The 25,302-nt window shown below is 46.8% G+C and overlaps 1 protein-coding gene across 3 annotated transcripts; it reads left to right on the top strand.

Moving 5' to 3' along the window:
* ABO (ABO, alpha 1-3-N-acetylgalactosaminyltransferase and alpha 1-3-galactosyltransferase) lies at positions 1 to 25,302 on the top strand. 3 transcript variants are annotated; one of them, XM_072125427.1, is made up of 7 exons: positions 2 to 205; positions 10,692 to 10,767; positions 20,283 to 20,339; positions 20,549 to 20,602; positions 20,862 to 20,897; positions 22,774 to 22,908; positions 23,450 to 25,302. In XM_072125427.1, the coding sequence occupies exons 1-7, from the start codon at positions 154 to 156 to the stop codon at positions 24,180 to 24,182; spliced, it is 1,143 nt and encodes a 380-aa protein (XP_071981528.1). In that variant the 5' UTR covers positions 2 to 153; the 3' UTR covers positions 24,183 to 25,302. The 3 variants fall into 3 exon arrangements, with proteins under 3 accessions (XP_071981530.1, XP_071981528.1, XP_071981529.1); XM_072125428.1 differs by lacking the exon at positions 2 to 205 and adding an exon at positions 4,617 to 4,742; XM_072125429.1 differs by lacking the exon at positions 20,549 to 20,602 and having other exon boundaries at positions 1 to 205.

The following is a 25,302-nucleotide window of genomic DNA, read 5'->3' as shown; positions in this document are numbered from 1 at the left end:
CAGTGTTTTTTTTATTATTAAGCACAATGTTTTCTAGTAATAGCCCAGAATAGAATAGGAGCCGCTTTATTCTGCGCTCAGAGCCGTGCAGCCGGTGTAGTGTTACCCTCCTGTGTAACCAGAGTCAGCACCACACCTGATGTATCCCAGTAGATGTGCATGAGCCGTCTCCTCCGCACATCCCGCACAATGCAGCCGGAGAGATGTGAGTACTATCCTTATCACACTCTTACTGGGGGGACAGACAGATGTAGCAGAGCCGAGGCTGCGGCCGGACATGGACATGATCACGATCTGTACCTGGGATACTGGTGGGAAAGCAGAATTATTAGACGACACAGATCACGGCAGGAGGACAAAGGCTTCAGCTCTGCTACATCTGCACACTGCAAACCCCAGAGCTGATTCCTAGAACCCATATGTATATGTTATATGTGTAAGATTGTAGAATGTATATAGTATAATAATAATAATAATAATAATAATAATATATGTAATATGTGTAATATGTATAAAATCTTATAATGTATATTATATAATAATATGCATAATATGTAATATGTATAAGATTGTAGAATGTAAATAATAATATATATAATATGTATAAGATCTTATAATGTATATAATATAATAATATGTATAATATATGTCATATGTATATATCTAATAATCATTGCTGGGGAGGTGGTGGATGTGACATGGGACATGTACATGAATGTGGAAGCCGGAGGAACAGATCCAAATAGCTGAAAGAATAGAGGCCCTTAACCCTTTCTAGACTGGGGGAATTTATATTAACTAATTTACTATTTTTACTCCTCACAATTTCAAAAGCCAGAACCTTTCTTATTGTTCTATATAACAACAAGTCATAGCAGAACTTTGCTTTATGTGTGAAAAAATCGTTCTACCTGGAGAGACCATAGAATATTCTGTGCAATGTCCTGGGAGGATGGAAAGAAAGTTACTATATTTTCTGATGGGATTTTCCATTGTTTAAACTTTGTATGATCATAACTTTTCTAATAATTATAATATAAATATATATATATATATATATATATATATATATATATATATATATATTATATTTACACACACACACATATATACATATACATATATACACATATATATATACACTCACCATATATACACATACATGCATTATAAACACACCATATACACATTCCATATATACAGCATATACAAACATTTATAGCATATACATAGATACAGCAAATACACACCATATACTAAAACACACATACAGCATAATATATACAGGCAGTCCCTGGGTTACGTATAGGATAGGTTCTGGAGGTTTGTTCTTAAGTTGAATTTGTATGTAAGTCTGAACTGTATGTTTTATAATTGTAATCCCAGACAGAATTTTTTTTTAATTGGATTTTAAAAATGTTGGATTGTCATTAGAACCAGGATTAATAATAAAGCTTCATTACAGACGCCTGTGATAACTGTTATAGCTGATTATTGTAGCCCAGGGTTAAAGTACAGTAATATATATAAAAACATATACACACACATAAATGTATCATATACCACGCACATACATATACATTATATATACATTTCCACATATATATTTATTACTGTTATTGTGTATCTTTAAAACTTATCGCAAAGCCTACTCCGTCGTATCCATGTTTCGCCCTATAACTTTTTATAGGTCCATGCACAGAGCGGTTAAGGGCTTCTTTTTTCTTATTGCAGGGCGAGTTATAGTTTTTACGGTCACAGCTCATAGAATGACAATTTTATCCTATAACGTTCCCATTTGTTTGATCCACTTCCTAGAAATATTACTGACATGCGGAATAAAACCTCTGCACGTTGTACAGATAAGGCGACGCCTAGGCAGTGTTTTCCAACTAGAAACATTGTTGCGGAATATATACGGTAAATTCTTTTCTAAGAATTCTGTAGCCTGAGGGGGGGAGAGGATTCCTGGGCGGTGTTCACACAGGTCATAGGACAAGCCCTTTAGGTATAATACAATGAATTTGTACAGATACTAATTAGATTTGGTATATCAAGGCACCGCGCCATTTATGAAGCAGATGATTACAGGGCAGTGGATGTAATGAATGTAATGAATACGGATTACATGCGCTGCTCCCGTACATTCACCTCCGGGTAACTGCTGTGCGATGTAATGTGACAGATGACAGATGCGCCGCTCTACAGATGGGGTAAAACAAAAAAAACTTTGAAATCTCCGACCCCCACCTTCCCGGGAAGCTCAGGACAGGTGCGATCACTTCATTGCTTGGAGGGTTGAATACTTTTGCAAGGTTCTATAGAAATCACATAACTAGTGTCGTATGACGTGATACGGACCCGTCATTATAGAACGTCGCACGAGACGGCGTCTTGGGATCGCCGGACCTCGCCCCTTTGTTGCGTACCTGGAAATTTCCATCACGCAAATCGGTAAACAAGAAACCGCTATTCAAAGCCATTGTGCTTTATTACAAATGACAGAAATCCCTGGACGGAGCCTGATAGGTGGAGTGCGCCATACTGCTCTATTTATAGCTTATATAGCGCCGACTCTGGACGCAACACAAACACTACTATGTAACATGAGATCTGGTTAACCCCTTCCCAAGGTTTCCCTTTTTTACATTTTGTGTTTCAATTCCCCTCCCCCCTCCTCCTTTCAAAAGCCATAACTTTATTATTTTACTGTGCACAAAGCTGCACGAGGGCTTGTTTTATGCGGGATAAATTGTATTTCCCAAGGGCATTATTCAATATTCTATGTAATGATAGAAGCTAATAAAAATATCAAGATGTCCTGAGCAAATTAAAAAAGAAAAATGCATTTGCGCCATTTTCTTGTGGGTCCTGTTGGTAAGCCTTTTACAGTGAGATTCATATTAAACAATCATTGGCAGTATGGGGGCAACATTTTCGTTTTGGGCGTTTGCTGCAGTTTGCCCGGTATGTATGAAGAGGGATCAGCCCTCCGTCACCAGTTATTAAGCCCTTCAGGACCGGTTTCTTTGGGTTATAGCGTTTCCGTTTTTTCACTCTACTCCTTCCGCAAGGCGTATATCTTCAGATTTTTTTCCATCTACAAAGCCATATGAGGGCTTGTTATCTGCCAGACGGACTGTACTCTCTAGTCTAGAGGAACCATTTTATATTCCGTGGACTGTACTCGGGAACTGGAATAAAATTCACAAAGTCGTAAATTTGGACAAAAAAGCACAATTGTGACATATTCTGACCGCTGTAACTTTTCTATAATTCAGTGTACGGAGTGGGGTATCATTGTTTCTGGGGTAAGAGGATGTTTTCATTGATACCACAAAGACAACTCTACGATATTTTGATCACATTTTATTAAAACTTTTATGGAAGGCAACATCCAACAGTTACTATGCATCTAGATGGGTCTACGATGGGGGTTCCCTGGGGTAGCGGATACTGACTCAGGCTTATTGGGGTACATAGGCTACTGAAGTGCAAGGACGCCACCACTGCTGGAGAATAGGTCAAGCAACCTGGTAAAGAAGGTACAAAGATCCCCGAGTAAGGGGTGAAATGATGGGGGTCTGGGTTTTCATTTCCCTCCAGCGTTGGTATCTCATTAACAGTAATAATCCAGGAAAGGTTTAGCAGCAGACAATGGATCCTACATTTGGGACCCCAGAGGGTCTAATGAAAACAAAATCTTTAAAGAATACATAAGTTCAAATCTGTTCTATTCAAGTTCTTAGGATCCAAAATGAAAATCTGGTACCCAAAACCTGAGGTCCAGAACTGAGAGGATCATCCTATTTGTAGACAAGTAACAAACTGAAGGGCATTGGAGACAAAGGAAGCAGATGATCTCAAATGGTGAGAATGAATGTTTCCATGTGGGATTGATACATATTGGGGCTCATTTACTTACCCGGTCCTGTTGGGATCCTGTGGTGCGTTGTCCGACGTGGATTCGGGTCTGCCGGGATTCACTAAGGTCCGTGCGCCCGAGTTCCTGCATCCGTCGCTTCTGCGCCGAGGTCCGCCGTAGTTCATCTTCTTCTTCCTGGTGTATGTGAGTGCGTGTCTTGTGACACAATTCCGTTTTTAAATTCCGAGGTTTGTCCAAATCCGTTGGGTTGTCCAACGGCCAGGCCCCCCCATTTCTGTCACGTGCAAGCCGGTGCCGATGCGCCACAATCCGATCGCGTGCGCAAAAATCCTGCGGCAATTTGGCGCACAATGGAAATATTTGGGAAACCCGACGGAATCGCGGACCCTTAATAAATGAGCCCCATTGTGGTCTAACGTTCTAAAGGCTAAAACCACCAAATCTCAGAGAAGAAGGAGATCACTATTGCCATGGATCTTTAGGGGATCGGATGTATCTAGTAAAGTCCCAAGACTCTGATTGTAGTCTGTCCATCTGTGGGAGGATTATACCAAATCCGAGTCCCTGGTGGAGAGAATTGTCCATCTTTTTTGTGTTTCTTCTGTGTGATGTGATGTGTCATGTGATGAATATAAGAAACATGGAAGCTGAATGTTTATAGAGAAGTTTTCCTATGCCTGTTATGAGACATCCGTTCTCTGCCCATAAAGAACAATGGTCAGGAAGGAAAGTAGACAGAACCGCCATGGTCCTCGGAGAAGACACTGAGCGGGGGAGACACTGCGGCCATTGCTAGAGATGAAGATTGTGGAGAGATGAGGGGGAGACATTGTGATCTGCAAGAGAATGAGGAAAGGTATAAACTTGGGGAACAGCATTTTGGATGTGTAGAAGGACGAGTGGCCGGGGGCCATGATGATGATGATGTTGCTTAGGCCTGGAACAATGGGGGGTATTTCTCATGACTCACACGCCCAGGCACTTGCTATATCATCTTGTGCCAGGTGCAGGCTGCAGCAGAATTTTGTGCCAAGCAGGACCCGGTGAATAATTCACCTGGGTGCACAATGGTGACTCGGAGGTCAGCGGCTCTTGGTATAATGGGCACATTGAAGCTGGCTGTGCGGAGTAATTCCTGCTCCAGTTCCTGATAATACAATGGGGGGGGGGGGGGGGGGGGAGTTATCGAATTAAAAGCAAAAGAAAATCATAGGGAGAGGATGTATCATTAGGTTGGGTGGTGGGTTGGCAAAATGTCACAAAAAATAAGTCACAAATCTGGCACCCCCAGACCATTACTATAAACAACTGTCTATACAGAACATATCAAGTGCCTCACCCATAAAGCTGTGTTCACACAAAGCGTTTGACTTGCTTTCATTAATTGTAGTAACTCCTTTATTAATATAGCGCACACAGATTACGCAGCGCTGCCCAGAGTTCACCAAATCAGTCCCTGTCCCCAATGGGGCTCACAATCTAATCACCTACCAGTATGTTCTGGAGTGTGGGAGGAAACCAGAGGACCCGGAGGAAACCCACGCAAACACGGAGAGAACATAGAAACTCTTTGCAGATGTTGACCAGGGGACTTGAACCCAGGTCCCCAGCGCTGCAAGGCTGTAGTGCTAACCACTGAGCCACCGCACTGCCCTTTTTAAACACAATTCAAATGTAACGGGGAGCAGCCTGATCACATGTTATCGGGAACAAGCGCCACGTGTTATGGATTGTCCACATACTAAACACACGCTGCTCAGTGCTGATCAGGACAAGCCCTTCCCTGCTGTGTTTCCAAATGCTGAGTGTGAACACGGCCTAAGAAGAACTATTAGGAAACAATATCTGGCCCCTCTAGTACAGCCATCTCCCATCCATCCTGCTATTACATAAGCCGTACCTTTATCCGTGTCTGACATGATATTTCTGTGTTGTGCATGATGTAATAATTCCCAAGCTGATGACATGTGAGAACTAGAACAGGGGCGGCCATAACCAGGAGGATCGTTCAATCACAACCTCATTTTATTGCACTCGAGGCTGATTTTGTGTCTAGTTCACTTCCTCAAGTCCTGGATGAGTGAATGTTGGACCCCCCATTACTCACTACTTCTGCAGAATGACAGAGCTGTGACCTTTGACCTGTGTTGGGTCATTATGTTTGGGGAGCACCTGGATAGGGATATAGAATAGTCCAGTGTGTAGGAGCTTTGTATACATTGTTATTACTATACAATGTTACTATACTCCCCCCCCCCCACCAGGTGCAGAACATTGTAGGAAGAAGATTTTTTTCCAGAAGTTATTTTGTTTCTTTTATTAACTTTACTTTACTGCGCCAATATTTACCTTCAGGGTGGTGTCACACATGGCGTTTTGAACCTGTTTTTAGTCCGTTTTTTAAGCATGTGTTTTCAGTACGTAAAAAATGCGTTTTTTTTTTTTTAAAAAACGCATCTGTTTTTGTCCGGTTTTCCCAATTATCTTAATTTAAAAAACGGACAAAAACTGATGCGTTTTCAAAAAAACTGCATGCGTTTTTTAACGGACCGAAAACGCATGCTTAAAGACGGACTAAAAACAGGTTGTAAACGCCACGTGTGACACCACAATAAAGCTTTCGTAGGAAGTCATAAAAATCCAAAATTGGGGAAGGTGTATAAAATTTTACTTTTTATATATTTATAAATTAAATATGAAACACTGTATTTTTTTTCGGACTAGATGGCGCACAAAAAAATCCTTTGATTTTCTCAGAAATCAAAGGTGCGCCTTATAGTCCAGTGCGCCTTATACATGAACCGTACTTACAGACAACAGCTGCCTTGTACTGTGCACAGGTCTGCCACCTGCTGGTCATTCATCCTTATAATCAGGTGCACTTTATAATCCGGTGCGCCTTATATATGAACCTACTTACAGACAACAGCTGCCTTGTACTGTGCACAGGTCTGCCACCTGCTGGTCATTCATCCTTATAATCTGGTGCGCCTTATATATGAACCTACTTACAGACAACAGCTGCCTTGTACTGTGCACAGGTCTGCCACCTGCTGGACATTCATCCTTATAATCCGGTGCGCCTTATATATGAACCTAGACGTTTTAGCAGGCACTTATTGATGGTGCGCCTTTAAGCAATTACCGACACAGTTAAAAAGTCCTGACTTCACGTATCAAGTACCAGTTGTAGCATGTACACGACTGTAAATCAAAAAGTGGGTGCTCACCCCAATGTAATAAACAAGGCTCATAGAGCGGGTGACAAGGAGACTATATCGGCTCAGGTTTGTGCGTGTGAGTGGGGGATCCAAAAAATGGCCCCTGATATCATGGCTCAACTGCAAAAATTCATGTTTTTTGGCTGTGTAATAGGGTCTGTATCTGCAGGGATCGGTTCCCGTTGGGGGTGGCAGCTGATAAGGGCTGCGGCTGCAAGTTGAGGCTTATAGGGCACAACAGGTTCTACTCCAATTAGGGCAGAAAGAGTTATTCTCCCCTGTGCCAGGGGGGAGGGGGGGCGCCTTACTGAACCTTCCCGGATATCACAGCCTCACTCACACTCACATAGTTAATCTATCAGCCCTGAGCGATGCTCCCTATGATTACGGCTGTGTACACGCTACGTTATCATGTGGATACTTGATCACACCACCCGCCGCGTGCTGCATTAATCAGTCACCCGTCCCTGGGGGGCTCGCAGCCTTGTGTGCCCCCTATAGACACGCACACACTGCCACATGGGAGGAACAGACAAGATCCATATAGAATAGATAAAACTATAACAATGCCCTCCCCGGGATGTTTGAGCTATGATATGCCCCCAAGTGTCCCATGGGCCCCGGGCTGCTCACATGGCTAGGGGCCCCCAGCATCTAAACCAACATGCGCCCAGATCCTCTATATCCTTAATCCTGTACTGTACATAGAAGACATTTCATCATGAACTTCAGACGAGCTCTAATCTATCTGGGAAAGACGATCACATTCCCATAACAGCATGAAACCCCCTCCCCCGAATACTGTCCAGACCCCATCCCCCAGACAGTGCAGGAGATGGCCCCCTCATACTGTAAGCCGAGGCTCCTTATGTTATCACAAACTGGGAAAAGTTATTAACTGGAGTATATGCCCTATGGAAAGAAGTGCAGCCCCACCTCATTAATGAAATGTCCTCCAGCAGAGTCCCCCTTTACAGAAATGGCAACCAGCAGAGTTCCCCCTTTACAGAAATGGCCACCAACAGAGTCCCCCCTTTACAGAAATGTCCTCCAGCAGAGTCCCCCCTAAACAGAAATGTCCTCCAGCAGAGTCCCCCCTTTACAGAAATGGCCACCAGCATAGTCCCCCTTTACAGAAATGTCCTCCAGCAGAGTCCCCCCATTACAGAAATATCCTCCAGCAGAGTCCCCCCTTACAGAAATGGCCACCAGCAGAGTTCCCCCTTTACAGAAATGTCCTCCAGCAGAGTCCCCCCTTACAGAAATGTCCTCCAGCAGAGTCCCCCCTTTACAGAAATGGCCACCAGCAGAGTCCCCCCTTTTCAGAAATGTCCACCAGCAGAGTCCCCCCTTTTCAGAAATGGCCACCAGCAGAGTCCCTCCTTTACAGAAATGTCCTCCAGCAGAGTCCCCCCTTACGGAAATGGCCACCAGCAGAGTCCCCCTTTACAGAAATGGCCTCCAGCAGCAGGGCCCTCTTGAAAACAAAAACAAACCTATACTTACCTTCGACTTCTCCTGCCCCCCCCCCCCCCTTGGCTCCGTCTTCTCCTCGCGGCTCCGTCTATCACAGGGCATACACTATGACGTGTGGAAAGGGCCTGGCAGAGCAGAAGACGGAGCCGCGGGGCCTGGGAGAAGAAGCGGGAAGGTGAGTATAGAGTTTTTTTATTCAGACTGATGGTGGATATATGTCCCATGTATGGGCCCCTTACACGCCAAAGACCCCGGGACTATGAGGATCCGCCATTGCACACCCCCTATTGTCCCGCTGTGTCCGGTATATTGTTTGGGTTCTGTATCAGTTTGATTTGGTTATTACCTGTTACAAGGTATCACGGCCTCCCTATTACTAAGCACGAGACTCCATAGATCGCACTGCCTGTCCGATAACGCCTCATATCTTGTAGTTGCGTTTTGCGCAGATTTTTTGGGAAAAGCTATGACCCTATTAACTGTCCAGTAGATATCATCATCATCATCATCCCTGCTGGGCTAGTGGGATCTAGAATATCCATTAGTCTTGTGTCCAAGATGATGTGATCGGGGACTCCCTTCACATCTAACTCCTAATGTGGGACCTTGAACAGGTTATCAGACAGAATAGGGTCAGTGTTTGCAGGGAAAGCTGAAGGGCACCCGCTCCATGAGCCTCGTCCTTTACATTGCGGTGAGCACCCACTTTCATTTTCATGTTGGTACTTGATACGTGAAGTCAATTATTCTCAGTGACCTTTTGACTTGTTAATAACTGTGCCGGGAATGGCCATTTACTATATCATTATTATATTTCATCAGTCACCAGTTTCCTCTTTATAATTTCTATGTATTCCCGCTCGTGGCCTTGTGTGCCCCCTATAGACATGCACACACTGTCACATGGGAGGTCACTGGACTGTGCAGACAAGATCCATATATAATAGATAAGACTACAGAAATAATGTATAGAAAGAAATCCAGGACATCATCCCTGCTGGGCTAGAGGGATCTAGAATATCCATTAGTCTTGTGTCCAAGATGATCCATTGGTTATCATCCCTGAAGGTCTAGGCATGCTGTCAGTTTTTCTTGTACCGTCCCTTTAAGACTGTGTATTTCATGAAAAGTCCCTGTGTGTGGGGGCAAGACGATGAAGCGAGTCACGGGGCCGAGTAATGACCTGAGCTCAGGAGGGATTGTGTTATTACCCATCAAAAACACAGAGATCACATTTCACACAGACTGTATGATCAGGTAATGCTACCCCTTCATTAGGGCCAGAGCCGCCCCTGACCCCCTCATCCAGGCGAGAGCCGCCCCTGACCCCCTCATCCCGGCCAGAGCCACCCCTGACCCTCTCATGCAGGTGACAGCCGCCCCTGACTCCCTCATCCCGGCCAGAGCCGCCCCTGACCCCCTCATCCCGGCTAGAACCACCCCTGACCCCGTCGTCCCGGCTAGAGCCGCCCCTGACCCCCTCGTCCCGGCTAGAGCCGCCCCTGACCACCTCGTCCCGGCTAGAGCCGCCCCTGACCCCCTTGTCCCGGCTAGAGCCACCCCAGACCACCGCGTCCCGGCTAGAGCCGCCCCTGACCCCCTTGTCCCGGCTAGAGCCTCCCCTGACCCCCTCATCCCGGCCAGAGCTGCCCCTGACCCCCTCATCCAGGCCAGAGCCGCCCCTGACCCCCTTGTCCCGGCCAGAGCCACCCCTGACCCTCTCATGCAGGTGACAGCCGCCCCTGACCCCCTCATCCCGGCCAGAGCCGCCACTGACCCCCTCATCCCTGCCAGTGCCGCCCCTGACCCCTCATCCCGGCCAGAGCCGCCCCTGACCCCCTCATCCCGGCCAGAGCCGCCCCTGACCCCCTCATCCCGGCCAGAGCCGTCCCTGACCCCCTCATCCCTGCCAGTGCCGCCCCTGACCCCCTCATCCAGCAGGGGTTAGACCTCTGGCGAGAGCTGCAGGTGCTAGTCCTCCCCTCTGTCTCTCCCTCATGCTTTACACTGCAGCGTATCTGCACCCACTTCATCCAGCACCCACATCATCCTCACCCACATCATCCAGCACCCACATCATCCTCATCCACCTCTTTCTTTGCTTCCAGATGACAAAAGCAGCAAAAGGAAATTCTTCTACTCCCTGATTTATATCTTATTCCTGGTGATGGTCTCCTTCTACTGGTGAGTAATGGGACCTGCAGGCCAGGGGTACAAGCTATTACTCTCTGTTATCAGCCGTTACACCCTGGGGAGAGGAGACTGTACAGGGGGGGGGATACAATCTATTACTCTCTGTGATCAGCCATTACATCCCGGGGAGAGGAGACTGTACAGGGGGGATACAATCTATTACTCTCTGTGATCAGCCATTACATCCCAGGGAGAGGAGACTGTACAGGGGGGGATACAATCTATTACTCTCTGTTATCAGCCATTACATCCCGGGGAGAGGAGACTGTACAAGGGGGGATACAATCTATTACTCTCTGTTATCAGCCATTACACCCCGGGGAGAGGAGACTGTACAGGGGGGATACAATCTATTACTCTCTGTTATCAGCCATTACATCCCGGGGAGAGGAGACTGTACAGGGGGATACAATCTATTACTCTCTGTTATCAGCCATTACATCCCGGGGAGAGGAGACTGTACAGGGGGGATACAATCTATTACTCTCTGTTATCAGCCATTACATCCCGGGGAGAGGAGACTGTACAGGGGGGGTACAAGCTATTACTCTCTGTTATCAGCCGTTACACCCTGGGGAGAGGAGACTGTACAGGGGGGATACAATCTATTACTCTCTGTTATCAGCCATTACATCCCGGGGAGAGGAGACTGTACAGGGGGGGTACAAGCTATTACTCTATGTTATCAGCCATTACACCCCGGGGAGAGGAGACTGTACAGGGGGGATACAATCTATTACTCTCTGTTATCAGCCATTACACCCCGGGGAGAGGAGACTGTACAGGGGGAATACAATCTATTACTCTCTGTTATCAGCCATTACATCCCGGGGAGAGGAGACTGTACAGGGGGGATACAATCTATTACTCTCTGTTATCAGCCATTACATCCCGGGGAGAGGAGACTGTACAGGGGGGATACAATCTATTACTCTCTGTTATCAGCCATTACATCCCGGGGAGAGGAGACTGTACAGGGGGGGGGGATACAATCTATTACTCTCTGTTATCAGCCATTACATCCTGGGGAGAGAAGACTGTACAGGGAGGATACAATCTATTACTCTCTGTTATCAGCCATTACACCCCGGGGAGAGGAGACTGTACAGGGGGGATACAATCTATTACTCTCTGTTATCAGCCATTACATCCCGGGGAGAGGAGACTGTACAGGGGGGGGGGATACAATCTATTACTCTCTGTTATCAGCCATTACATCCTGCGGAGAGGAGACTGTACAGGGGGGATACAATCTATTACTCTCTGTTATCAGCCATTACACCCCGGGGAGAGGAGACTGTACAGGGGGGGATACAATCTATTACTCTCTGTTATCAGCCATTACATCCCGGGGAGAGGAGACTGTACAGGGGGATACAATCTATTACTCTCTGTTATCAGCCATTACATCCCGGGGAGAGGAGACTGTACAGGGGGGATACAATCTATTACTCTCTGTTATCAGCCATTACATCCCAGGGAGAGTAGACTGCACAGGGGGGATACAATCTATTACTCTCTGTTATCAGCCATTACATCCCGGGGAGAGGAGACTGTACAGGGGGGATACAAGCTATTACTCTCTGTTATCTGCCATTACATCCCGGGGAGAGGAGACTGTACAGGGGGGATACAATCTATTACTCTCTGTTATCAGCCATTACATCCCGGGGAGAGGAGACTGTACAGGGGGATACAATCTATTACTCTCTGTTATCAGCCATTACATCCCGGGGAGAGGAGACTGTACAGGGGGATACAATCTATTACTCTCTGTTATCAGCCATTACATCCCGGGGAGAGGAGACTGTACAGGGGGATACAATCTATTACTCTCTGTTATCAGCCATTACACCCCGGGGAGAGGAGACTGTACAGGGGGGATACAATCTATTACTCTCTGTTATCAGCCATTACATCCCGGGGAGAGGAGACTGTACAGGGGGGATACAATCTATTACTCTCTGTTATCAGCCATTACATCCCGGGGAGAGGAGACTGTACAGGGGGGGATACAATCTATTACTCTCTGTTATCAGCCATTACATCCCGGGGAGAGGAGACTGTACAGGGGGGATACAATCTATTACTCTCTGTTATCAGCCATTACACCCCGGGGAGAGGAGACTGTACAGGGGGGATACAATCTATTACTCTCTGTTATCAGCCATTACACCCCGGGGAGAGGAGACTGTACAGGGGGGGATACAATCTATTACTCTCTGTTATCAGCCACTACATCCCGGGGAGAGGAGACTGTACAGGGGGATACAATCTATTACTCTCTGTTATCAGCCATTACACCCCGGGGAGAGAAGACTGTACAGGGGGATACAATCTATTACTCTCTGTTATCAGCCATTACATCCTGGGGAGAGGAGACTGTACAGGGGGGTACAATCTATTACTCTCTGTTATCAGCCATTACATCCCGGGGAGAGGAGACTGTACAGGGGGGGATACAATCTATTACTCTCTGTTATCAGCCATTACATCCCGGGGAGAGGAGACTGTACAGGGGGGGGGGGGGGATACAATCTATTACTCTCTGTTATCAGCCATTACATCCCGGGGAGAGGAGACTGTACAGGGGGGATACAAGCTATTACTCTCTGTTATCTGCCATTACATCCCGGGGAGAGGAGACTGTACAGGGGGGATACAATCTATTACTCTCTGTTATCAGCCATTACATCCCGGGGAGAGGAGACTGTACAGGGGGATACAATCTATTACTCTCTGTTATCAGCCATTACATCCCGGGGAGAGGAGACTGTACAGGGGGATACAATCTATTACTCTCTGTTATCAGCCATTACATCCCGGGGAGAGGAGACTGTACAGGGGGATACAATCTATTACTCTCTGTTATCAGCCATTACACCCCGGGGAGAGGAGACTGTACAGGGGGGATACAATCTATTACTCTCTGTTATCAGCCATTACATCCCGGGGAGAGGAGACTGTACAGGGGGGATACAATCTATTACTCTCTGTTATCAGCCATTACATCCCGGGGAGAGGAGACTGTACAGGGGGGGATACAATCTATTACTCTCTGTTATCAGCCATTACATCCCGGGGAGAGGAGACTGTACAGGGGGGATACAATCTATTACTCTCTGTTATCAGCCATTACACCCCGGGGAGAGGAGACTGTACAGGGGGGATACAATCTATTACTCTCTGTTATCAGCCATTACACCCCGGGGAGAGGAGACTGTACAGGGGGGGATACAATCTATTACTCTCTGTTATCAGCCACTACATCCCGGGGAGAGGAGACTGTACAGGGGGATACAATCTATTACTCTCTGTTATCAGCCATTACACCCCGGGGAGAGAAGACTGTACAGGGGGATACAATCTATTACTCTCTGTTATCAGCCATTACATCCTGGGGAGAGGAGACTGTACAGGGGGGTACAATCTATTACTCTCTGTTATCAGCCATTACATCCCGGGGAGAGGAGACTGTACAGGGGGGGATACAATCTATTACTCTCTGTTATCAGCCATTACACCCCGGGGAGAGGAGACTGTACAGGGGGGGATACAATCTATTACTCTCTGTTATCAGCCATTACATCCTGGGGAGAGGAGACTGTACAGGGGGGTACAATCTATTACTCTCTGTTATCAGCCATTACATCCCGGGGAGAGGAGACTGTACAGGGGGGGATACAATCTATTACTCTCTGTTATCAGCCATTACACCCCGGGGAGAGGAGACTGTACAGGGGGGGATACAATCTATTACTCTCTGTTATCAGCCATTACATCCCGGGGAGAGGAGAATGTACAGGGGGGGGGATACAATCTATTACTCTCTGTTATCAGCCATTACATCCCGGGGAGAGGAGACTGTACAGGGGGTTAAAATCTATAACTCTCTGTTATCAGCCATTGCACCCCGGGGAGAGGAGACTGTACAGGGGGTTACAATCTATTACTCTCTGTTATCAGCCATTACATCCCGGGGAGAGGAGACTGTACAGGGGGATACAATCTATTACTCTCTGTTATCAGCCATTACATCCCGGGGAGAGGAGACTGTACAGGGGGGATACAATCTATTACTCTCTGTTATCAGCCATTACACCAGGGGAGAGGAGACTGTACAGGGGGGGTACAATCTATTACTCTCTGTTATCAGCCATTACATTCCGGGGAGAGGAGACTGTACAGGGGGGGATACAATCTATAACTCTCTGTTATCAGCCATTACACCCCGGGGAGAGGAGACTGTACAGGGGGGATACAATCTATTACTCTCTGTTATCAGCCATTACACCCCGGGGAGAGGAGACTGTACAGGGGGAATGCAATCTATTACTCTCTGTTATCAGCCATTAAATCCCGGGGAGAGGAGACTGTACAGGGGGGATACAATCTATTACTCCCTGTTATCAGCCATTACATCCCGGGGAGAGGAGACTGTACAGGGGGGATACAATCTATTACTCTCTGTTATCAGCCATTACACCCCGGGGAGAGGAGACTGTACAGGGGGGATACAATCTATTACTCTCTGTTATCAGCCATTACACCCCGGGGCGAGGAGACTGTACAGGGGGGATACAATCTATTACTCTCTGTGATCAGCCATTACATCCCGGGGAGAGGAGACTGTACAAGGGGATACAATCTATTACTCTCTGTTATCAGCCATTACATCCCGGGCAGAGGAGACTGTACAGGGGGGATACAATCTATTACTCTCTGTTATCAGCCATTACACCCCGGGGAGAGGAGACTGTACAGGGGGGATACAATCTATTACTCTCTGTTATCAGCCATTACATCCCGGGGCGAGGAGACTGTACAGAAGGGGATACAATCTATTACTCTCTGTTATCAGCCATTACATCCCGGGGAGAGGAGACTGTACAGGGGGGATACAATCTATTTCTCTCTGTTATCAGCCATTACATCCCAGGGAGAGGAGACTGTACAGGGGGGATACAATCTATTACTCTCTGTTATCAGCCATTACATCCCAGGGAGAGGAGACTGTACAGGGGGATACAATCTATTACTCTCTGTTATCAGCCATTACATCCCGGGGAGAGGAGACTGTACAGGGGGGGGGATACAATCTATTACTCTCTGTTATCAGCCATTACATCCCGGGGAGAGGAGACTGTACAGGGGGGGATACAATCTATTACTCTCTGTTATCAGCCATTACATCCCAGGGAGAGGAGACTGTACAGGGGGGATACAAGCTATTACTCTCTGTTATCAGCCATTACATCCCGGGGAGAGGAGACTGTACAGGGGGGATACAATCTATTACTCTCTGTTATCAGCCATTACATCCCGGGGAGAGGAGACTGTACAGGGGGGGGGGGAAACAATCTACTACTCTCTGTTATCAGCCATTACATACCGGGGAGAGGAGACTGTACAGGGGGATACAATCTATTACTCTCTGTTATCAGCCATTACATCCCAGGGAGAGGAGACTGTACATGGGGGGATACAATCTATTACTCTCTGTTATCAACCATTACATCCTGGGGAGAGGAGACTGTACAGGGGGGGATACAATCTATTACTCTCTGTTATCAGCCATTACATCCCGGGGAGAGGAGACTGTACAGGGGGGGGGGGGGGATACAATCTATTACTCTCTGTTATCAGCCATTACACCCCGGGGAGAGGAGACTGTACAGGGGGGATACAATCTATTACTCTCTGTTATCAGCCATTACATCCCGGGGAGAGGAGACTGTACAGGGGGGGGGGGTACAATCTATTACTCTCTGTTATCAGCCATTACATCCGGGGAGAGGAGACTGTACAGGGGGGATACAATCTATTACTCTCTGTTATCAGCCATTACATCCCGGGGAGAGGAGACTGTACAGGGGGATACAATCTATTACTCTCTGTTATCAGCCATTACATCCCGGGGAGAGGAGACTGTACAGGGGGGATACAATCTATTACTCTCTGTTATCAGCCATTACATCCCGGGGAGAGGAGACTGTGCAGGGGGAATACAATCTATTACTCTCTGTTATCAGCCATTACATCCCGGGGAGAGGAGACTGTACAGGGGGGGATACAATCTATAACTCTCTGTTATCAGCCATTACATCCCGGGGAGAGGAGACTGTACAGGGGGAATGCAATCTATTACTCTCTGTTATCAGCCATTACATCCTGGGGAGAGGAGACTGTACAGGGGGGATACAATCTATTACTCTCTGTTATCAGCCATTACATCCCGGGGAGAGGAGACTGTACAGGGGGATACAATCTATTACTCTCTGTTATCAGCCATTACATCCCGGGGAGAGGAGACTGTACAGGGGGGATACAATCTATTACTCTCTGTTATCAGCCATTACACCCCGGGGCGAGGAGACAGTACAGGGGGGGATACAATCTATTACTCTCTGTTATCAGCCATTACACCCCGGGAGAGGAGACTGTACAGGGGGGATACAATCTATTACTCTCTGTTATCAGCCATTACATCCTGGGGAGAGGAGACTGTACAGGGGGGATACAATCTATTACTCTCTGTTATCAGCCATTACATCCCGGGGAGAGGAGACTGTACAGGGGGCGGGGGGTACAATCTATTACTCTCTGTTATCAGCCATTACATCCCGGGGAGAGGAGACTGTACAGGGGGGGATACAATCTATTACTCTCTGTTATCAGCCATTACATCCCGGGGAGAGGAGACTGTACAGGGGGGGGGGATACAATCTATTACTCTCTGTTATCAGCCATTACATCCCGGGGAGAGGAGACTGTACAGGGGGATACAATCTGTTACTCTCTGTTATCAGCCATTACATCCCGGGGAGAGGAGACTGTACAGGGGGATACAATCTATTACTCTCTGTTATCAGCCATTACATCCCGGGGAAAGGAGACTGTACAGGGGGGGAAACAATCTACTACTCTCTGTTATCAGCCATTACATCCCAGGGAGAGGAGACTGTACAGGGGGGGGGGGGGGGGATACAATCTACTACTCTCTGTTATCAGCCATTACATTCCAGGGAGAGGAGACTGTACAGGGTGATACAATCTATTACTCTCTGTTATCAGCCATTACATCCCGGGGAGAGGAGGCTGTACAGGGGGGGGGGGGGATACAATCTATTACACTCTGTTATCAGCCATTACATCCCGGGGAGAGGAGACTGTACAGGGGGGGGGGATACAATCTATTACTCTCTGTTATCAGCCATTACATCCGGGGAGAGGAGACTGTACAGGGGGGGGGATACAATCTATTACTCTCTGTTATCAGCCATTACACCCCGGGGAGAGGAGACTGTACAGGGGGGATACAATCTATTACTCTCTGTTATCAGCCATTACATCCCGGGGAGAGGAGACTGTACAGGGGGGATACAATCTATTACTCTCTGTTATCAGCCATTACATCCCGGGGAGAGGAGGCTGTACAGGGGGGGGGGGGATACAATCTATTACTCTCTGTTATCAGCCATTACATCCCGGGGAGAGGAGACTGTACAGGGGGGATACAATCTATTACTCTCTGTGATCAGCCATTACATCCCGGGGAGAGGAGACTGTACAGGGGGGATACAATCTATTACTCTCTGTTATCAGCCATTACATCCCGGGGAGAGGAGACTGTACAGGGGGGGATACAATCTATTACTCTCTGTTATCAGCCATTACATCCCGGGGAGAGGAGACTGTACAGGGGGGATACAATCTATTACTCTATGTTATCAGCCATTACATCCCGGGGAGAGGAGACTGTACAGGGGGATACAATCTATTACTCTCTGTTATCAGCCATTACATCCCGGGGAGAGGAGACTGTACAGGGGGGGATACAAGCTATTACTCTCTGTTATCAGCCATTACACCCCGGGGAGAGGAGACTGTACAGGGGGGGGGGGGGGATACAATCTATTACTCTCTGTTATTAGTTATTACACCCCGGGGAGAGGAGACTGTACAGGGGGGATACAATCTATTACTCTCTGTTATCAGCCATTACATCCCGGGGAGAGGAGACTGTACAGGGGGTATACAATCTATCACTCTCTGTTATCAGCCATTACACCCCGGGGAGAGGAGACTGTACAGGGGGGATACAATCTATTACTCTCTGTTATCAGCCATTACATCCCGGGGAGAGGAGACTGTACAGGGGGGATACAATCTATTACTCTCTGTTATCAGCCATTACACCCCTGGGAGAGGAGACTGTACAGGGGGATACAATCTATTACTCTCTGTTATCAGCCATTACATCCCGGGGAGAGGAGACTGTACAGGAGGGGGGGGGGGGTTACAATCTATTACTCTCTGTTATCAGCCATTACATCCCGGGGAGAGGAGACTGTACAGGGGGATACAATCTATTACTCTCTGTTATCAGCCATTACATCCCGGGGAGAGGAGACTGTACAGGGTGATACAATCTATTACTCTCTGTTATCAGCCATTACATCCCGGGGAGAGGAGGCTGTACAGGGGGGGGGGGGGGATACAATCTATTACTCTCTGTTATCAGCCATTACATCCCGGGGAGAGGAGACTGTACAGGGGGGGGATACAATCTATTACTCTCCGTTATCAGCCATTACATCCCGGGGAGAGGAGACTGTACAGGGGGGTACAATCTATTACTCTCTGTTATCAGCCATTACATCCGGGGAGAGGAGACTGTACAGGGGGGATACAATCTATTACTCTCTGTGATCAGCCATTACATCCCGGGGAGAGGAGACTGTACAGGGGGGATACAATCTATTACTCTCTGTTATCAGCCATTACATCCCGGGGAGAGGAGACTGTACAGGGGGGGATACAATCTATTACTCTCTGTTATCAGCCATTACATCCCAGGGAGAGGAGACTGTACAGGGGGGATACAATCTATTACTATCTGTTATCAGCCATTACATCCCGGGGAGAGGAGACTGTACAGGGGGATACAATCTATTACTCTCTGTTATCAGCCATTACATCCCGGGGAGAGGAGACTGTACAGGGGGATACAATCTATTACTCTCTGTTATCAGCCATTACATCCCGGGGAGAGGAGACTGTACAGGGGGGGGGGGGGGATACAATCTATTACTCTCTGTTATCAGCCATTACACCCCGGGGAGAGGAGACTGTACAGGGGGGGATACAATCTATTACTTTCTGTTATCAGCCACTACATCCCGGGGAGAGGAGACTGTACAGGGGGATACAATCTATTACTCTCTGTTATCAGCCATTACACCCCGGGGAGAGGAGACTGTACAGGGGGGGGGGGGGGGGATACAATCTATTACTCTCTGTTATCAGCCATTACACCCCGGGGAGAGGAGACTGTACAGGGGGATACAATCTATTACTCTCTGTTATCAGCCATTACATCCTGGGGAGAGGAGACTGTACAGGGGGGATACAATCTATTACTCTCTGTTATCAGCCATCCAACTCTTTGGGTGGGTAAGAACGAACTTGGTACAACCACTTAATTCCATATTTATATGTTTCAGGTTCATTACGAGGGGGCCGAGCTCGCATTCTCAGACAGCTATTCTCTGCTATCCTCTGTGAGTACTTGCACACATATTAATGCTTATTCTTACATGACATATATCACAGAGTAGTTGATGCTGGTGTGCTGGGTCTGTGCTCTCCAGCTACTCAGGCACTACAACACCCTGACAGAACATGCTTGGAAACAGCGCCACTCTTGCTCATGGCTGGGCCTGGTACTGCACCACAGCTCCATGTTAATTGCTCTGTTTTCTACACACAGGACGTTACCAAATATCTCTAGACTGGATCTATTACCGGAGAGGGCTCTGGAAAGGTAACAGAAACAGATGCAATGGAGCGCCCCCTAAATATCCGTAGAAAAAACTGCCCGTCCACTAGGGGGCAGCCATAGGCATGTACTGTAAGTGTGTGTATGACTATATCCACACAGCGCCCCCTGCAGGCAGATCCTGGTAACACTGGCAGGGAGTGTGCGGCCCGGAGTCCAGGAGATCTGAACAACCACCTTTATGAGATTAATGTTATATTAGATTTATCTTCCTAATACTTATACATCTTCTTCTTCCCCCCAGGATGCTTTATGAACAGCCGAAAACAATGAATCCTCCGTAAGTGCAAAATACTTGTCCTGATCCTACACAAGAGCCTCCAGTATATGGAGTGTAGTCACTATTCTGCAATATCTCATCATGCAGGAGGGGCAGCAGGGGTCCCCGAAATCAGATCACTACAACCTGCTCATACAGCATAGTACTACTACTCCTATCCAGTATGTATGGGCACAGCACAGTACTACTTATCCTATCATGTATATATGGGCACAGCACAGTACTACTACTCCTATCCTGTATATATGGGCACAGCACAGTACTACTACTCCTATCCTGTATATCTGTACACAGCACAGTACTACTACTCCTATCCTGTATATATGGGCACAGCACAGTACTACTACTCCTATCCTGTATATATGGGCACAGCACAGTACTACTACTCCTATCCTGTATATATGGGCACAGCACAGTACTACTACTCCTATCCTGTATATATGGGCACAGCACAGTACTACTACTCCTATCCTGTATATATGGGCACAGCACAGTACTACTACTCCTATCCTGTATATATGGGCACAGCACAGTACTACTACTCCTATCCTGTATATATGGGCACAGCACAGTACTACTGCTCCTATCCTGTATATATGGACGCAGCACAGTACTACTACTCCTATCCTGTATATCTGTACACAGCACAGTACTACTACTCCTATGCTGTATATATGAGCACAGCACAGTACTACTACTCCTATCCTGTATATATGGGCAAAGCACAGTACTACTACTCCTATCCTGTATATATGGGCACAGCACAGTACTACTACTCCTATCCTGTATATATGGGCACAGCACAGTACTACTGCTCCTATCCTGTATATATGGACGCAGCACAGTACTACTACTCCTATCCTGTATATCTGTACACAGCACAGTACTACTACTCCTATCCTGTATATATGAGCACAGCACAGTACTACTACTCCTATCCTGTATATCTGTACACAGCACAGTACTACTACCCCTATCCTGTATATATGGGCACAGCACTGTACTACTACTCCTATCCTGTATATATGGGCACAGCACAGTACTACTACTCCTATGCTGTATATATGAGCACAGCACAGTACTACTACTCCTATCCTGTATATATGGGCACAGCACAGTACTACTACTCCTATCCTGTATGTATGGGCACAGAACAGTACTACTAATCCTATCCTGTATATATGGGCACAGCACAGTACTACTACTCCTATCCTGTATATATGGGCACAGCACAGTACTACTACTCCTATCCTGTATATATGAGCACAGCACAGTACTACTACTCCTATCCTGTGTATCTGTACACAGCACAGTACTACTACTCCTATCCTGTATATATGGGCACAGCACAGTACTACTACTCCTATCCTGTATATATGGGCACAGCACAGTACTACTACTCCTATCCTGTATATATGGGCACAGTACAGTACTACTACTCCTATCCTGTATATATGAGCACAGCACAGTACTACTACTCCTATCCTGGCCGATGTAAAGTAGGTTGTTCTTGTCCAAGTACAAATTAACCCAATAAGCTGGGCATAGAGAAAGCTGTTTGGAAAGGAGAGATATATTTCGGAGGTGACGGACATAAGATTCCGGGTGTAGATTATTATTAGGTCAGTAAGACAATCGCTCCACGTAATCCGATCTATCCTGTGATGCAGTTTTAGAGGTGAAATGAACTTGATTTAAAATATAAAATGCTATATATATATATATTTGGAGCCAAGTCTATTGTGGTGAGGACTGGCACCACCCCGGGGGCACAGAGGGCATCGCCCCCTAGAGAATAAACACCCCCTTACTCACCGGATCCATCAACCGCAACTTTCCCGCTTCCCATGTACAGCTCTACGATTCTTTCTTACAGGAGAACGGACGTCCTGATGGTGACGCCGTGGTTTGCCCCGATCGTATGGGACGGAACCTACAACATCGACATCCTGAACGCGCAGTTTCACCAGAGGAACGTCCGCGTGGGGTTAACGGTGTTTGCCATCAAAAAGTAAGAATGTTTTACCACCCTCCCAGATTCCGAGATAAGAATCCGAGTGCTCCCAACGTTCCACTTCTAATCAGCTTCTCTGTATAGACTGGGACACAGTGTGTAGAGCCATCTCAGTATCATTAGAAGGTGGAATCGCCTTTTGCCATCCATTTTCCATCCACCGTTTGCTTTCGTCATAAAATCCAGCATGGAAACTAGTGATGGGAATTCCGGCTCCTCTTAGTGAGCTGGATCATTAGGCTCCGCTCACTAAGAAGAGCCGGCTCTTCTGGCTCCCTATTAAATATATAATTGGGAGCCACAAACCAGTCAGTCACCGGACATCACTCCACTTTTAACACGGTTGTATCGGGATAGAGGGGGCGTGGTGAGCTGGTTATGGGGGAGACGGATCCCGATGTTCGCGAACAAGAGCCGGCTCATTCGTGAACGACACATCACTACTGAAAATTTTCCAAAAAAACACCTTCCCAAAACTCTGGAATGTTCAAAAACGTACCAATTCAGTCCCTAAACTGACTTATAATTTCTATTTCAGGTACACGGTCTTTCTGCAGAGATTTATCGAAACCGCCGAAAAGTTCTTCATGGTGGGTCACAAGGTCAACTACTACGTGTTCACCGACCGCCCCAACGACATTGGGAATATCAGTCTCCCCGAGGGCAGGAAAGTGGTGATCCTGGAGGTGCCCAGCTACAAGCGCTGGCAGGAGGTGTCCATGAGGCGCATGGAGATGATCCGGGACTATTCCCAGCAGAGGTTCATCCATGAGGTGGACTTCCTGGTGTGTGTGGATGTGGACATGAGGTTCAGCGATGAGGTCGGGGTGGAGATCCTCGGCGATGTTTTCGGCACCTTACATCCTGGTTTCTACGCCGCTTCCCGCGACCGCTTTACGTACGAGCGGAGGAAACAATCCACGGCTTACATTCCTCCGGATGAAGGAGACTTTTACTACGCGGGGGGATATTTTGGCGGCACGGTCCCAGAGGTTTACAAGTTGACCAATTATTGTCACAATGAGATGTTGACCGACAAGAGGAACGGGATCGAGGCCATCTGGCACGACGAGAGCTACCTCAACAAGTACTTCCTCTACCACAAGCCCACGAAGATCCTCTCCCCCGAATATCTCTGGGACAATGGATATGCCGTCCCACAATTCCTAAAGAGAAGGAGATTTGTCGCCGTGCCAAAAAATCACAACGAGATCCGGAACAAGCGAGCTTTGAATGACTCTCCAAAATCCAGAGGAAAATTTCACAGATGAGCCGAAACCCGTGGAAAAAAAAAATGCGGATCTAAGTTATGTACAATATCACTCATCTCTATTTATATGGCAACAACATATTCAGCAGCCTCGTACAACTGCGAGAATAATCAAGGGAACGGAGACCGGATTCTACCCTAAACCTCCAGCTCCCTCAGGTCCGGGATAAATGTCACACATTTTATGTTAAATGTCACACATTTATCTATGAAAAAAAATCTCCTCCAAAGTCATGTGACACTGAGCAGAGAAAATCACCTAAGATGAGTCAAGTTTAGAGGCTGTGTGGTTTCCTTCAGAAGCCCCTACCTTCAGTTCTGTAGGCTCTAGAAACATGCTGCTGGTGTCATTTTAAAGATCAGAATCACATCTTTCAGATCCCAGATAATGGTTCTGTGAACTATAGAACTAACGATATGCAGAAGGTGGGATTTGTCTGTATCTCCCGTTCTTTGGATCACAAGCCTGATGTGATCTGAAAGATAATATTAATATCTTTAATGTGACAACAGCAGCATGTTTCTAGGTCCTATAGAACCAAACATAGGAACATCTGAAGTGCCCCCCCCCCCCATAGCCTTTAAACTTGACTCATCTCAGGCAAAATATGACTCTTCTCTGCTCATTGTCACGTGACTTTCAAGGGTATTCGAGAAACAACAATTAATCTCCTACCTGAGGAGGCTAAGGGGTTAATGGTGGAAAAACTGGTGACATGTTCCCTTTAAAGAACAACTTTACACTCAGGAGAGAGGACCCTGCCCACATAAGCTGACACTCCGCATGAAAAAGGTCATGAATTCTTCAGGAGGGAGGTCTCTGACCCTAAGAGCTTGCACTTTACAGGATAGACGTATGTGACACTCACTACAGGAGTCACACTGAAGGTCTATTCTATGGATATTTAATTAATATTTTAGCTCCTTATAAATAACACATTTTTTTTTGCAATTCAAAATCCAAATCCACTTTTACTGTTTTGACATGAAATAAACCAGAACTGTAGATTTTTTTTATTTTCAGCCTTTCATTGTATAAATACTAGAAGATGCAGCACGATTATGGCAGGTCCAGATTTATAGCTTCTTTTTAATAATAAAAATATATATCTGTCAGTCCA

Source organism: Engystomops pustulosus, chromosome 9, assembly GCF_040894005.1.
Source record: "Engystomops pustulosus chromosome 9, aEngPut4.maternal, whole genome shotgun sequence".
Taxonomy (NCBI): domain Eukaryota; kingdom Metazoa; phylum Chordata; class Amphibia; order Anura; family Leptodactylidae; genus Engystomops; species Engystomops pustulosus.
Note: the sequence above shows the minus strand (reverse complement) of the source record. Positions and strands in the feature narration are given on the sequence as shown.

What these genes read in the sequence shown, in the direction of transcription:
- ABO (XM_072125427.1), top strand. Translation starts at nt 154, where the DNA reads ATGTGCATGAGCCGTCTCCTCCGCACATCCCGCACAATGCAGCCGGAG. An exon ending in CCGGAGAGGGCTCTGGAAAG is followed by an intron (nt 20,603 to 20,861) that starts GTAACAGAAACA and finishes TCTTCCCCCCAG; the next exon opens with GATGCTTTATGAACAGCCGA. An exon ending in ACGGTGTTTGCCATCAAAAA is followed by an intron (nt 22,909 to 23,449) that starts GTAAGAATGTTT and finishes TTTCTATTTCAG; the next exon opens with GTACACGGTCTTTCTGCAGA.